The sequence below is a fragment of the Cyprinodon tularosa genome, unplaced genomic scaffold, assembly GCF_016077235.1.
Source record: "Cyprinodon tularosa strain WSP-4 unplaced genomic scaffold, ASM1607723v1 ctg137, whole genome shotgun sequence".
NCBI classification, from domain to species: Eukaryota; Metazoa; Chordata; class Actinopteri; order Cyprinodontiformes; family Cyprinodontidae; genus Cyprinodon; species Cyprinodon tularosa.
Genome location: NW_024038189.1, coordinates 1,096,767 through 1,112,500, shown reverse-complemented (window position 1 = coordinate 1,112,500; position 15,734 = coordinate 1,096,767). Strand labels below are relative to the sequence as shown.

The following is a 15,734-nucleotide window of genomic DNA, read 5'->3' as shown; positions in this document are numbered from 1 at the left end:
GTATTTTAATCATGTAAAGCACTTTGTATTGTCTTTGTACTGTATTGTGCTATACAAATAAATTTGCCTTTTCTTGCCTTGCCTTGCCTAGTGTGAGGGATTGCCTTCGAGTCAATGAGTCGATGTAATCAACTGGTTTTCATTGGGTAGAAAACTTAAAATGAATTTGACGGTATGATCTGGTTGAACTGTAAAGTGCCTTGAGATTACATGTTTTGTGAATTTGCGCTATAGAAATAAACTGAATTGAATTAAAATAATAACCAGAAGCGGTCACCTGACCATTAATGTTGATACAGGCACAGATTTTTTTATTTCTTCACTTCACTTTTTAACTTAATCTACGGCAGCAATCTTTGCTGAATGGCTGCACTGCAAAAACGATCTAGAAATAAGTAAAAAATTTCTTAAATTAAGTGTATTTACCCTTAATTTGAGCAGGTAAATGAGATAGTTTTCCAATGGAATGAGTATTTTTAGTCTTAAAATAAGATTATTAGGTAATATGCACTTGAAATAAGACAATGCATTTGTGTTTTCTTATTTTAAGTGTAAATTGTCTTGTTCCATTGGCAAAATGTCTCTTTTAGTTTCTCAATTCAAGAACAAATGCACTTATTTTAAGAAAAAATTACTTATTTAGATTTAAATTTTTTGCATCACACTGGCTCCAGATGTAAGGGTCTCTGTTCACTCCATAGTAAATTACAGTGATAGTGAGGATGTTTTTTTTTTCTGTGCGAAATTCTTTCAGAAGCTGTAAAAAACCTGGGACTACAGCAGAGGTTCACCTTCCTTCAGAACAGCTACTCTAAACATCCAGCCATAGCTACAGGGGAGGGCTGGAGATTAAGACATTGATTGATTGATTGATTGATTGATTGATTGATTGATTGATTGATTGATTGATTGATTGATTGATTGATTGATTGATTGATTGATTGATCTCGAGTGGAGAAATTTACTTCACAGTGTGGTCTAGTCAAAGTCCAATACCTACAACCAGGATAGAAAATCCTTGGCAAGACTTAGAAATTATCATTATTTTTCACATTGGCCCCTTGATTTTACGTAATTACATCATGTTCCACTCACCCATATGAATTTTGTGTCATTTGGAGCCGTTCTGCAGATATTCCGTTCCAAGTAACGTCTTCCTATGGGCAACGACTTGAAGGCACAAACTAAACTGTCCATAATTTATTCTTTATGGTACGCCAGCATTCATAACATGTAGGCGAATCACTGTCGCCCAGACTTCCGTGGTTATGTTTTTTATATTTATATATTTTTAAAGCAAAGCTGAGTGTGTATGACATCATCCGCGAGCAGGACTGGAGTTGTGACAGGCCGCCCGGGCCACAGGCGGCTACGCTCTACCCCTTATATTCATTCGGCTAGCTTATCTGAATCATTCAATTCCATTTGGAGAGCGAGATCATCTGTGGTAGCAGCACTAGACATCTTCCAAGCATGGGAGGAAAACTAGCAGCAGTTCAGGACAGGAAGAATGAACCATAGCCGGCGCATGCAGATGACGTCATACACGCGCCACTTTGTGTGAGCCTTCAACTCGTTGCCCATAAGAAGACGCTACTTGGATATCCAAATGACACAAAACTAATATGGGTTAGTAGAACATGATGTAATAACGTAAAATCAAGAGCCCAATGTAAAAAAAACGGCGTTCCCCTTTAAAAATGATCATTATTGGGCTCGGGATCCACGTTGCATTGTTGGACGTGGCGGCCATATTGAGGGCTACGCAAACGTAAACATAGCTCTGATACAACGTTGTTGTTGAAAGAAGAGACATAGAAGTAGAGAGAAAAAAGATGTTAAAATCCCGAAAAGGATCTGGAATTTACCGGGACACATTAAATAGAGAAGCCAGGGACCGGTATGTTGACAAAATCAGCATTATTAATAATTTGGATCCATATGAAGTTCCAAACAATGAGTGGAGCCCCGATGAGTGAGCGCCTATACTTCAAAACAGTTCCCAATCTACAAGTCCTTGGAGTCTCATGTGCAGTTCATGAATGGATGGGTTCAGGAGCTGCAGATCATAAAGCCAGCAAACAGTGGGAACACAGTAATCCGTACGAAGGTAAGCTGTGATCAGACGGGCTCTGGAACCTGCTAGTTTAGCAACCGCTAACCGCTAATGCTAACAACCACTCACGCATGTAATGTACTTTTAACTAGCTGCTATGTGTTTCAAAGGTGTAGTTAGTAACGTTAACTGCCAACCCTCCGGGTTTCTCACGTATTTGAGCCTTTTCCCACTGCCGTTTTTATTATTTTCCCGTAAAAGATCCCAACTTTGAAGGAAAGAAACGATGTAGACTATAAAATAAAACCGTGCATCTTTAACTTACCAGAATGAAAATGCAGGGAACACACTCTCAATGACATTGGAATACTGTGGAAAGTTATGTTCGGTCGTCTTACAGCCTTAATCCAAGCTAGCCGACGACTCTTTATCTCTGACGCTTGGTCTCCATGGTTACGCCTCCAGGCAGGAAAGCGGTGGAAAGTTAACCCATTTTCTATGTTTTTCCCATGGCGATCATGTGTTGAGCTGTTACAGCCCACAATACAGCTACGGTTTATCATGGTTGAAATCAAGTTAAGGTGAAATTAATCAAATTAAAACACGGCTGAGAGGGAGTACAGTACGCGGTAGTCATAGGCAGTAGTCTGAGCAGCTGTAAAAGAGGCATTCAACATGGCGGCGACGCAAAGTGCTTACGTCACGACGACCAAGCCCTATTGGATGTTTTCCACTATTCTAAATAAGGTAATTAAGTAAAACAGTTTCTAAATGAAGAAAGACTTTTAGCTGAAATGTAAACCAAAAGGTGGCTCTACAAAGTCTTCCTCTGTGGGACTGAGTTCTCCCACATTATAGCTTATTTATGGTGGAGTGTGGGGAGTGGAGGTCTAGTGGTTAGGGCAAAGAGCTTGGAATCCTGAGGTTCTGAGTTCACGCCCCTCTCCCACAGACTGCCACTGTCGGTTCCTGAGCAAAGACCCTGAACCCCACACTGCTACCTGGGCGCCGCACAATGGCAGCCCACTGCTCCCCAAGGGGATGGGTTACATGCAGGGAGTTAATTTCTCCAATGTGAGATCAATAAAGTTCAATTAATATTATGACAACAACAGCACACATTTTCTTTATCTGTAAGCCAGAGGCTTTTAGATATTAGGACATTTTAATTAAAATTAAATTAGAAAGGTGTCACACTGCCCTTGTTCTGGTGTTTTGCAGCAGACTTGGGTTTCCATGGTGATGAAGCAGCCTCTATCAAACATTAGAAGAGTTTCCCTCCTCAGTCTCTGTCAGGACCTCAGATCCTCCCCGCTGAGCAGGACGCCGGGCGTGTCTGCGCTCGGCTGATGGGGATTCCGGTTTTTCCAGTCAGCTCCTCCTGGTTTTAAAGCCCATCAGGTCTGAATCCTCCTCAGTCTCACTTCAGCAGCCGATCCGAAGTAATGGCCTCAAACACAGCCATGATGGGCCACCTGCCCAGCGGCGTGGGGATATGCACCACCATCCCGGACATCCTCTACGTGCCAGAACTGGTAAGAAAGCGCTTCAGCTGAGGATTTAACAGCGAGTTCCAGAGGAGCGCGTGTTTTATTTCTGTTATTTTATTCCGCATTGTTTTTCATTAGGATGCAAAGGGCGCACAGATAGATGGACACACGCAGCTTTTACGCACGGACCAAACCTCCCGCGCTCCTCAAAAAAAAAAAAAAAAAAAAAAAAACTTTATTAGAATTTGGTCTGTTCTAAAAACATGACAAAAAAAATAAAAAATAATTATTCCTTTTCTCGCATTTACCTTTCATGTGCTTCAAATTGAAAGCCACGTTTACTCTCACTCCTTTAAACAAGTCTGACCAGTTTTTGTTTTTCAGTGGCTATTTTTGCTTCCTTAAAAAAAACATTGTTAAAGAGCAGAAAAAAACTAAAAAGAAAAGCAAATATATTTAGTAAAAACAGGGATGGTGAGTCTGACTCTATGGGGAGTCACCTTCCATCACTTAGAAGCCATAAAACAATGTTTCAGTATTTTTGGTCCTGAAAACATTTGCTCTAAACCTCCTTGACCTTTGTTACCTTTCAGCGTTTATAAATGTTAAAGGCTTCTATTTAAACTTAGTTAAATTGATCCTTTATAGGATAGTTATAAATGTAAAGTAAAGCATCTCTGGCAAGAAAAGAATTAAGAGAAGGTTGATGTTAGACTCAATTATGATGTCATTTAATTGGTTGATAGATATTTTAGTAATTTATGGGGTAAAATCGAGAGCCAGTTATCGCAAAAAAAGATAAAGTCTGTACATAAACGTGATAAACAATAGAATTCAAATTTTTTTAATATTAATTAGTGTTTTAATATTAGTTTTGGGTGTTTTGCTCTTCATAGAGTTACAATGAGAGCATAATAGGTTTAATTTAATCAGGTTTTCTGCTGATGTGGCCAACCTGCTATCAAATATCATTCCTGGTGTTATAAAAACAGTACGGTACCTTAAAAAGTTTTTTAAAAGTTTAAAAGCTAAGTTTATCACATTTTGTGGGAAGATTCTGTCTCAAAGTAAATGTATCTGAATGGATAGAGCAATCATCCTTGGACAGTTGTGGGTTTAAATCCAGCTTTCCCCTCAATCTCTCCAGCTTCATCTGTTTAGCTGAAAACTGAAAATCTGTTACAGAGTGAATCTAATCAGTTTATTCACTAATCAAATTAAACAACAGGGGTAAAAAAAAAAAGAGAAACAATAAAATAAACGATATATTTGCCAAAATGAGCCTGCAGAACAGAAAAGAGGTATAGAAAGAAAGGTTCAGTGTGAAGGAAGTGACGTTGTGGAATGCTGCTGACGCGCTGGTGTTAAATGGAGCATGAACTCACATAGAAACACAGAAAACAGAGCGAACAAGCAGGTGGAGTTGGACAGTGGTGGCAGCAGGTGGAGCTGGACAGTGATGGCAGCAGGTGGAGGAGGGTCGGCCTCCATGAATAATGCAGCCTGTCAATCAGTGAAGGTGTAGAATAAACGCAGGCAGAGACACCCGGCTCCCTGCTGTGGACCGAGCTGGAAACACTGAGCGGACAAAAGCTGAGGATCCTTTAAGAGACGCCTCAGGAAACTAAACTTAACTGAGCCTCGTCATCTAGCCTCAAGGTTTTATGGAACTTTTCTATTAATTGATTTTCTATAGATTGATAGATTTTCATCAAAATAATCAGAACAAGTGATGTTCATGTGTCTCGGCATCACAGCATGACAAGAAATTATTAAAACTGTTGTGGCCCTGCTTTGATGACACAAAAAAATCCACAAAGACCACAGATGCACCCTGGACAAGTTCAATTCAATTCAATTCAATTCAGTTTATTTATATAGCGCCAAATTCACAACACATGTCATCTCAAGGCACTTTAGAGTTCAACCAGATCATACAGTCAAATTGATACAAAGTTTTCTATCTAAGGAAAACCAGTTGATTGCATTGACTCATTGACTCAAATACAATCCCCCACACTAAGCATGCTTGTAGCGACAGTGGAGAGGAAAAACTCCCTTTTAACAGGAAGAAACCTCCAGCAGAACCAGGCTCAGTGTGAGCGGCCATCTGCCGAGGCCGACTGGGGTTCAAGGAGACAGAAGCAGAGATACAAAAAGCAGCTGTAAAAGGCGGCCCCGTCCAGGAAACACACAGCCAGGCAGACGAGCTCCAAGGCAGCTCCCATGCCAGAGGACGAAGAGAGCACATCCACTCAGTCACGGTCAGAGAAACAGGACCACACTGGAAAACAGGCCGATCTCCAACATCTATTAACAAGGGTGTTGATAGAAGCAGCACAGCTGATGTTTTTTTCCAGGATGACGTCACAGCCAAACAGGAACAGACGAGGCAAAGCTACTCTGAGGAGTCATTTAAGCAAAAGGAAAAAAAATCCAGGCAAACTCCATCAGTTTTCCTGTTTTTGTTTTTTTTCATCAGCCAAGCAAACAAAAAGAAACAAACTCCATGCTGGTAAAAAACTGTACTCCCACCCAGATGCATGCTGGTCCTACCATTGACAGCCTGTTTGTAAACTTCCTTCACCCAAATTATTCATAACTTACCTGAAACAACGAAACATAACTAAATAACCAAAAATCTTAATCTCCAAACAGATATTAAACAATAAAGTAGAATAAATAAACTTAGATTATCCACAAAAATAAAAAAACTTAGTTAATTATTACCGAAAGATTATTGGCTCCTACAAAGACTGTTGCCAAATAATAACCTGATGGTTTAAATTCCAAAAAAAGAACGTTAAAAACAATCCACTGGACTTTTTTTCCAAGCTTTTTCAATTCATAATGTCAGGAATAGGGCTAACAAAAGAGGCCAAATGACCCCCATTCCAAAGGGGTGGACCCTTTCGTCGGTTTCTATTTGCATGTTTGCATGGATTTGTCAGGCTACTGTATAAAACCTGCAACTCAAATCTTTTCATGATGGTTTGAATTGAAAAAGCTTCCTGGATGGGAAGCGAAACGTCTTCAAACTTGAAAACAAAATCCAGTGGATTGTTTTTAACTTTCTTCTTTTTTTTGGAATGACTATGACCTTGATGACTGAGAATCTTCAACAAACATGATGGTTTAAAGTTATTCCACTTTAATTACCCACTAAAAGGTAGAAAGTATTCAAAAATGATTTACACGATGTCTCATCTTACAATGTTTCCATTGTTAAAGGAAGTCTTTTTATGCAATCTTCTGTGGTCGGTGTCTGTTGTTCAGACTACATGCCATCTTTGATAAAAATATGACATGAATAAGGAAGTCTTCCTCTGCAGCAGTAAGAGCTGATGGTTCAACGTTCTCTGCTGTCCCTGCAGATCTTCGGCGGTCTGGTGTGGATCCTGGTGGCCTGCACCTACGTTGTGCCGCACAACCCTCAGGGCTGGGTCATGTTTGTCTCTCTCTTCTGCTTCATCATGACCTTCGTCTGGTTGGTGGTGTTCGCCTGCGGGAGTCACCGCAACTCCAGCGGCTGGGCAGCTGCAGTAAGTTCTGACTCAAAGAGAAGTGTTTAGATGTTAAAAACTGCAGACAGATTCTACATGGCGTTGTTGTAGATGCCATTTGCTTTTAAGATAAAAATAAAAATGCTAATATGAACTCTTAAGCATCTCAATGACTTTTTTTTGTACTCTAATGGCCGCCTCATTTGTCAGATCTAAATACAATAGAAAGGCTTTAGGCTGTTGTTGAATGAGAAATAATATCTGTTAGAGAATGTTTCACCGTTTGGATCTATGGAGTGAGCAGATGAGTCAGTTTTAATGACAGAAGCAGGTCCAACCTGTTAATACAACAGCTTTTTCATTTTTCCCTTTATACCATGGTTTTTTGTTGTTGCATTTTTTTATGTTATATCCGGTTCAACAGCCAGAGGAAAAAAATAATCTCAAATGTTCCAAACAATAGATCAACGTTTGTGAATGTTTGATTTTCTGCAGCATTTATCAGTTATTGACATCTGTCTCTGTCTTCTATCTTCCTCCATCAGGACTTTATGTATCATGGCATTGCTGCCTTCTTCTACCTCAGTGCCTCAGTAGCCTTGGCTAAAGTGACCATGGACATGAAAACAGACCCACCCAGTCTAAACTACAAGCTGGATATCTCTGCAGTTGTAAGTATGGTTGCTTTATGGGGGACAGTGTGGTATAGATGATTAATGTGAGGTCTATAAAGTTGCATAAATGGAGTTAAGATGGTACGATGGAGTATTAAGGCCAGGCTAGAGATTTTTTTATTTTATTTCGAGAATGAAGTCGTAATATTATTATTCTTGTAAAAGTTGTCATAAAATACAACTTTATTCTTGTAATATAGGGACTTTATTCTTGTAATGTAACATCTTTATTCTCCTAATTTTAAGATTTTATTCTCATAATATTTTGAGTTTATTCTCATAATGTTACGACTTTATTCTCCTAATTTTATGATTTTATTCTCACAATATTACGACTTTATTCTGGTGAATTTATGACTTTATTCCCATAATGTTACGATTTTATGCTTCTAATTTTACGATTTTTTTCTCATGATATTATGAGTTAATTTTCGTAATGTTACGATTTTAATCTCCTAATTTTATGATTTTATTCTCACAGTATTACGACTTTATTCTCGTAAATTTATGACTTTATTCTCATAATGCTACGATTTTATTCTTCTAATTTTACGATTTTTTTCTCATAATATTATGAGTTAATTTTCGTAATGTTACGATTCTAATCTCCTAATTTTATGATTTTATTCTCATAATATTACGAGTTAATTCTCGTAATGTTACGATTTTAATCTCTTAATTTTATGATTTTATTCTCATAATATTACAACTTTATTCTCTTAAAGTTATGACTTTATTCTCCTAATTTAATGACTTTATTCTCATAATATTACAAATTGTTGTTATGTTCCGACTTTAATCTCCTGATTTTACTATTTTATTCTCATAATGTTACGACTTTCTTCTCCTAATTTTACGATTTTATTCGCATAATGTTGTGACTTCATTCTGGTAAAGTTAGGTCTTTATTCTCCTAATTTCATGATTTTATTCTCATTATATTATGACTTTATTCTCGTAATTTTATGACATTATTCTCATCATATTAAGACTTTATTCTCGAAAATCTTGATTTAGGCCTATTTTAAATCCTAAAACCGGCTCACAAGTTAGCTAAAATGATTCATGTCAGATAACATTTAAAAATGTTCCGTATGTTTTACATTTTCTTTTTCTAATGTGTTGAGCAGATCCCTTTCCAAACCCTCGGATTCAAAGTTTCAGCGTTAGCATGACAACAGTAGCAAGAAGAGCTAGCTTAATGTCAACTTAAAGGATTAGTTTAGCTTTTTTAAGTTTCTGTAAAGTTTTATTGATAAGATTAGTAGATAAACAACAATTACAAGCTCAGTGTAAAGTTAATACATCCCAGACAAGCATGTGAGATTTAGGTTTTAACTTTTCTAGTTTGTTAAAGTGGCGCACTTCTTGTTAGCTTAGCTTTTCACCACTTCAAGGACATTTAGCTTAAGGCTGTTCATCCTCTTCTTACTATGCAGTTATAAACATAAAAATCAGACACTTTTGCTTCACAATCTGAAATAATCTTTTCAAATACTAACAATAAAAACCAGCAAACAAAGACAACAGTCTGAACAAATGTTTTCTTTTTTTTCAGGTTTTCTCCTATACAGCAACTCTCCTTTACTTCGTCCACACAATATTGTCTGCCATTCGATGGAAATCTTTCTAGAACCTAAAAGCCTCATGAGATCCACAAGAACAAAACAGACATTTTATTGCAGTACGTAAAGCTGTGCCTGCTGACAGGATGGAGGTCATAGAGATTTCCTTCCTACTGGGTTTTAGTTTCTGAGAAAGCTTTGAATCAATCCAGTTTATCATAAAATGTCAGCTTTGAGAAACCGGAGAGCAATGTGGCCCCATAGATGACCCTAGTGGTTCATCGGCAGATCGACAGAACATTTAAACAAGTGACAAACCCTGGCAGCATTATTGTAACCCATGTTGTTAAATTTCCCTGTTAGTAAAATATTTTTTTTAACTATGCTAAGAAAAGATAATCACCTTGTTTAATATATCTGAGCTCCTAAGTTGGTTAAATCTAGAGCCTAATATTTACCAGTTATTGCTGTTTATTACCTCCTATTATGACAACTTTTTAAAGTCTATATGAACTTAAACATATCACTTTGAGGACTGTCCACAGCAAAGGTTTTTTTTTAATGTATTTTTATATTTTTTCTGTCATAATAGTTTTAAATATAGCATAAAATCTGATGTAAAATTCGGTAGGCATTAAAAAGTATACAAATGGGGATTTTGAATCAGTTTTTGTAATTGTATTTGTTGTAAATGTTAAAATTGTGAATCTCATTTAAAATAAAAACACATTGTTTTGTTTCAAGACAACGAAAATGTAATTATCTTTCCAAAGCACGTCAAGAACCCGACTTCATTCTTCTTGTTCCTCATATCAGTTTATCTTTAGCCGCTGTTGAAGCTCTGAATAATGTCGCCCTGCTAAAAGGCATTAGCGTGAACGTTTCTTTCTTCATGGTTGATGCCTCTCAGTGTCAGTGAAGGAAACACAAAACAACGGCAGAAGAGACACAAAACCAGACGGGATGCCTTGTTGACATTTAAATATTTCATTAGCTGAGATATCAGGCGAAACCTTGAAGGTGTGGAGAGGTCACGCCCTACTTAACGCACTAAAAAAGGTGTTGGTTGCGGTGGGGCACGGCCATCAGGGATTCAATGAGCTGCCTTCAGACGACAGTTTCAGCAAACAGGAGTATCTGCGACTGAAAATCAAAAACCCACCAGAGGGGGGAGGTTCAAATGTTTGTTTTCTCAATTTATCTGTAAGCTTTACAGACAAAAGCAGAAACCATGTGGAATTAAAAAGGCTTGTGTGGCACAGAAAAACACCAAGAGAAAAAAATCAGACTGGATCCAAAAAATTGTAGAGCTCTGTTTTTTTATATATATATTTGCAAAAAAAAAAAAAAAAACTTTTTACATTTCAAAGCAGAGAAGCAGGGGTTCCACTTTTTTCAATCACAGCAGAAGCACCTGGAAAAAAGACGCACCTACATTTAAGCAACCCAGCTTTCTAAAGCATCAGCCTGTTAGCCTCGTGAGACCATCCTGATCTCGTGAGCTTTCAAGGTCTCACTCGCAGATCAGTCTGGAGACTCTCCGTTAAAGCTACAGTGTGTAATTTTTAGCGACATTTAACGTTCAGACTGCAGACCGCAGCAACATGAACATCTCCCCCCCCACCGCTTCTCCCCCCCAACAGTACGGCAAGCGTTACCCCAGGCTCACACCGACTCCGGTCTTACCGTTGCGGTGCGGTGGGTGCGGCGCCGCAGTGATTCCAAGTCATTAAAAATACGTAAACCTCTCTCACCGGCTGCTGAGCTGTCCGGCTGCGGTTACCGAGACACTCCGGCGCTGCAGAAAATTCCGCAAGAAAGCTATCCTTGCGGCGTGCCGGAGCCCTCTGCAACAAGCCTTCGCAAATGTCCTTATTTGGGCCGTGTTATCGCGTGAAGTTACGTGAAACAAGTGAACTTCTGTTCTAGCGAGTTAAATCTCCGGACCTGTTGCCGGAGCTGCAGAGCCCCACCGCACCGTAGTCAAAAGGGCGGTGTGAGAGGGGGTGTGTGGGAGTTACGGTCTCCGTCGGCTCGGTAACTGCACCGGAGCCAGTGTGAGCAAGGGGTTACGGGACAAAATGTCTTCCACGACGTCCGCATCACCTACCTTCTCAAGTGATGAGGTTTGTTTACATAGATAATTTTAATACTGCCATCTATTGTTCAGTACCGTCTCAGTTCATCTCTCTCAACTTGACGTAGTTACTTTCGAGCGTAATGGGCGATCTCGCAATCGCTAGTTTGTTGGCTCTGCGCTGCCGTAGCGCAAAGATGTCTGCCTCCATGGCTGCGAGACCCGCTCCTATGTAATTATAAATAACGAATTCTAAGGCAACGCAAATATTAAGGTTAAGAGGCTGAGCTCGTAGATGATGATAAATAACATAGTTATGTATGATATATTACATTTCTGACTGTATATCCCTGTAATTATTACACACTGTAGCTTTAAAGAAAATTTGGAGCCGTTCACCAAACGAACGTCCAATCAGTGTTGGCTTTGAGGCGGGTTGAGGTGTGACGCAACGAGAAGCGCGACAGTTCAGTCTAAAGAACATGAAACTAGCGTTAGCGTAGCTATTGAGCAAGTTTTATTGGAATTACAGAATATTTCTTCACTGAAAGAAGAGCAAAACACTGCTCTGGAGGCTTTTCTCAGAGGAAAAGATGTTTTTGCTCTTCTCCCGACTGGTTTCGGCAAGAGTTTGATCTATCAATTGGCTCCTCTTCGTCATCGCTCTGTTAGTACGTCATATGCTTCGTTGCTCTGAATGGTTTATTTGGCCCGTCTAGTATTTTCGCTCCTTCCCAAAATTACTTCAACGGAAGGTTTCCAGATGGATATGCGGAGCACATCCATCTGGCGGAGTCAGGTTATCAGCCTGTACCATCTCTAATAAAAGGGGTGGAAACTTTGATAACATTTACGTTCTCTGTTTGGGAGGCAATCAACTAGATTAAACCTCTAGAGGAAAAAAATAACATTTACAATTAACTAGAAGATAAACAAAACTCAAAACCCATACAAAACCCAAAGTATCTCCCCTCCCTCTCAGTCAGTGTGGATTTCTCTTATGAGGCTTAATAGAAAAACCGAGTCCTTGTCAGAACTGTTCATAGGCGCGCTTCCATGGCAACACCTGACCAGGTGACCTCAAAGAAAAAGAGTGGTTACAACACAAATAATAAGTTACATAAATAAAGACAAAGACTTAAGGCTTCCTCCAATAACTCAACATTAAATGCCTGTTTGCAACACCAATTAGTGAAGCGGGTAAATCCCTCACATTATCAAACCACAAAAACCTACCTTTTCCTTTTAATGTTGGTCTCCACAAGGTAGAAGCTCAGAGGAGCTTTAAACTGGAGGTGCAAGTCATGTGCAATGACCAACCCAAATCTACTGTGAGCACACCTTATAAGCAAGTTTTTACAGGTGTAGGCATGCACATAAACTGGCAACATTATTTTAATTTAGTGTTTTAATTTTTTTGTAAATACAAAGTTATCCTTTAACACACGGTGACTATTAAAAGACTGAAAGCTACTGTCAGTACTGGAAAACAAACAACAACAATCAATAAAACTAGAACTTAATGTATTTGAAACAAATAGGAAAAACAACAACTGAGGTTTAACCCTTTATAGGGAACTCAGTGAAATACTTTGAAAATCAAAAATTCAAGCCAATAGTGTTATTGGAATCCAGGACAACACCTTATTACCTTTTTAACATTTAAAAAGTATGGATATTTTGATCGTAAAAATTATTGCACTGCAAAAACCATCTAAAAATGAGAAAATATGCCTTAAATGAAGTGTATTTACCATTAATTTGAGTAAGTAAATGGGATAATTTGCCAATGGAATTAGTATTTTTTTAGTCTTAAAATAAGATAATTAGATAATATGCACTTGAAATAAGACAATGCAATTGTGTTTTCTTATTTTAAACGTAAATTGTCTTGTTCCATTGGCAAAGTGTCTCAATTAACTCCTCAATTCAAGAAAAAATGCACTTATTGCAAGAAAAAACGACTTATGTAGATTTCAGTTTTTTGCAGTGTGTCAATTTAATAACAGGAAACGCCAGCTTGCCCAAATATATTAAGAAAAATAAAAAAAAAAGTGCTTCAATAAGAAATACACGAAGAACACTCTGAGAGTGAAATAAACAAATTTTTTTTATAAACATTACCTTAGAGGCATTAATGCTGATACTGGCACTTACATCTTTTAGTTTATAAACCTAAATATAATTGTTAACTAGGCTTAATAACTTTTTAACTTTACTTTTTAGCTTTTCAATTAGGTTTTTACCTTTTTTTCTTGACTTACGGTATTATTTTTTTTTCTTCAAATTAATTTCTAGTACGTAATATATCATTAAAGGGCTCATCTAATTGGTTAAATGCCAAATTAAGGTGAACAGCCATGTAGCAGCATCTTTGCTGAATGGCTGATATAGATCTTATGCTTTTAGATGTCACTGAGGGACTGGGGGGACTCCATTTGTAAGGGGTATGCAAGTGAACAAAAACGCCCTATAAAGGGCTAACATGTCTTAATGCTTTTTCTTTAATTCTATCATCTGTTTAAGGAGTAGTGGAGTCTTTATACAGTTTGAAGTGTATATAATTGAACCGGACTTTAAAGCCTTTAAGCAGATATTCCAGGCCCAGACTCAAGCATCATCACAGGATATTGTTAATTAATCAAAGCTGTGATTAATCAACAAGTAAAGTTCAAATATTCCACATCTACACCTTTTCCATGCAGTCTTTCATCAACCATGACAATAATCTACCGAACCCAATCCTTGAACTTTAACCAACTGCTCCCTGAACAGTGAATATACTTCAGTTTCCCCTGAAAGGAAGATGACTCGTCCCAAATTGTCCTTTTGTGAACAAACCCGCACCCTCGTAGAGCAAGTAATACAAGTATGATCACACACACACACACACACACACACTCACTCAGTGCCGATGAAGAGCTGATGGGTCCGTATAGCAGGTCAGTGAACTGTGACTGTGATGTATTATGGATGAGAGGAGACAGGGGGTGATAATAGAGGAGCATCTCCATGAAACTGAAGAAGACGAGGCTGCAGAGCGTCTAAACTCGGTCATTACTCACCCTGATCACACACAACAAACAGCTGATCAGCCTTTTTGGATGAGAATCCTTTATTAACTAGATTTCCCTTCATTTGGCACCACTTTTGTGACATATTAAGGTCAGGCTATAGGTTTACCAGGGTTGGGTGTTTCTCTTTTTTTTTAAAGGAGGCAGAACGGCACATGAGATTAAAGAGTTTGTTTTATGAAAGGATGTAGATCAACTTTTTCAGAAACGATTCATTATATATTTTAAAATATTTTTGCTTCTATATATAGTTTTTGTCTGGTGATAGATATAAAAAAGGTCCAGATAAATAACATGAGTCAAAGTTGTAAATGTATATTTGTTTGCATTTAATCTCAGAGGTTTTAGGTTAGGTTATAGGATATAAGAAGCCAAATTAGCCAAATTAATAAAAAGGCATCTTACGACTTCTGATTATTCTGAACGACTTAATAAAAACCCATGAGAGCTTAACAAATCTGTCACAGACTGATTGGTCTAATACATTTTGTAACCAAAAAAAAAACTTAAATGTTTTAACCTGGTGTTAAATTTAAATGCTAAAATAAAATAGCAATGCTTTCTCATTAATACTAGTTCAGAAAAAAAACATAAATAGTTAAAGTTTCCTCATTATTCAGGTTTACATTTTTCACATGGTAACAATCTCAGGTAGTGTACAAAGGTGCATAAGTGCTGCCACCTGCTGGTCCAACTGGTGTACTGAGGAGGTGTTCAGTTTGTTACAGACTGAAACTTAGTTTGATTTCATGCTAACATATTTTATTGCATACCATTTTCTCGGTTTAAGTCGTTTATTTCCTGTTGTGTAAAAAATAATTCAGTCGTAGAAACTTTGCTAAAGCTGACATGTTAAAAAAAAAAAACTCCCAAGTGGTGATAAATTATGAAAATGTTGCTTTAGAAATAGATTTCAGCACATTTAAAGGTCGCATATCATAGCATATCTTCCTTTTCAGCAGCTGAGGACAGTATAAAATCTATTTAAGATGGACGAAACTATGTCTGAGAATATCTCCATCTGTCTACGGGCGAGAGGCGGGGTCCACCCTGGACAGGTCTCCAGTCCATCGCAGGGAAACACAGAGACAAACAACCATTCACACACACTCACACCTAAGAAGAATTTAGAGAAGCCAATTAACCTAACAGTCATGTTTTTGGACTGTGGGAGGAAGCCGGAGTACCCGGAGAGAACCCAGTCATGCACTGGGAGAACATGCAAACTCCATGCAGAAAGACCCAGGACCGGGAATCAAACCCGGAACCTTCTTGCTGCAAGGCAGCAATGCTAT

The 15,734-nt window shown here is 38.1% G+C and overlaps 1 protein-coding gene across 1 annotated transcript; it reads left to right on the top strand.

The window, feature by feature from the left end:
- The first annotated feature begins 3,401 nt into the window (after window positions 1-3,401).
- On the top strand, window positions 3,402-10,031 carry LOC119778674 (myelin and lymphocyte protein-like). Its single transcript, XM_038278023.1, has 4 exons — window positions 3,402-3,591; window positions 6,921-7,088; window positions 7,595-7,720; window positions 9,282-10,031. Exons 1-4 carry the CDS (start codon window positions 3,502-3,504, stop codon window positions 9,354-9,356), a joined length of 459 nt encoding a protein of 152 aa, XP_038133951.1. The 5' UTR covers window positions 3,402-3,501; the 3' UTR covers window positions 9,357-10,031.
- The last annotated feature ends 5,703 nt before the right edge of the window (window positions 10,032-15,734 follow it).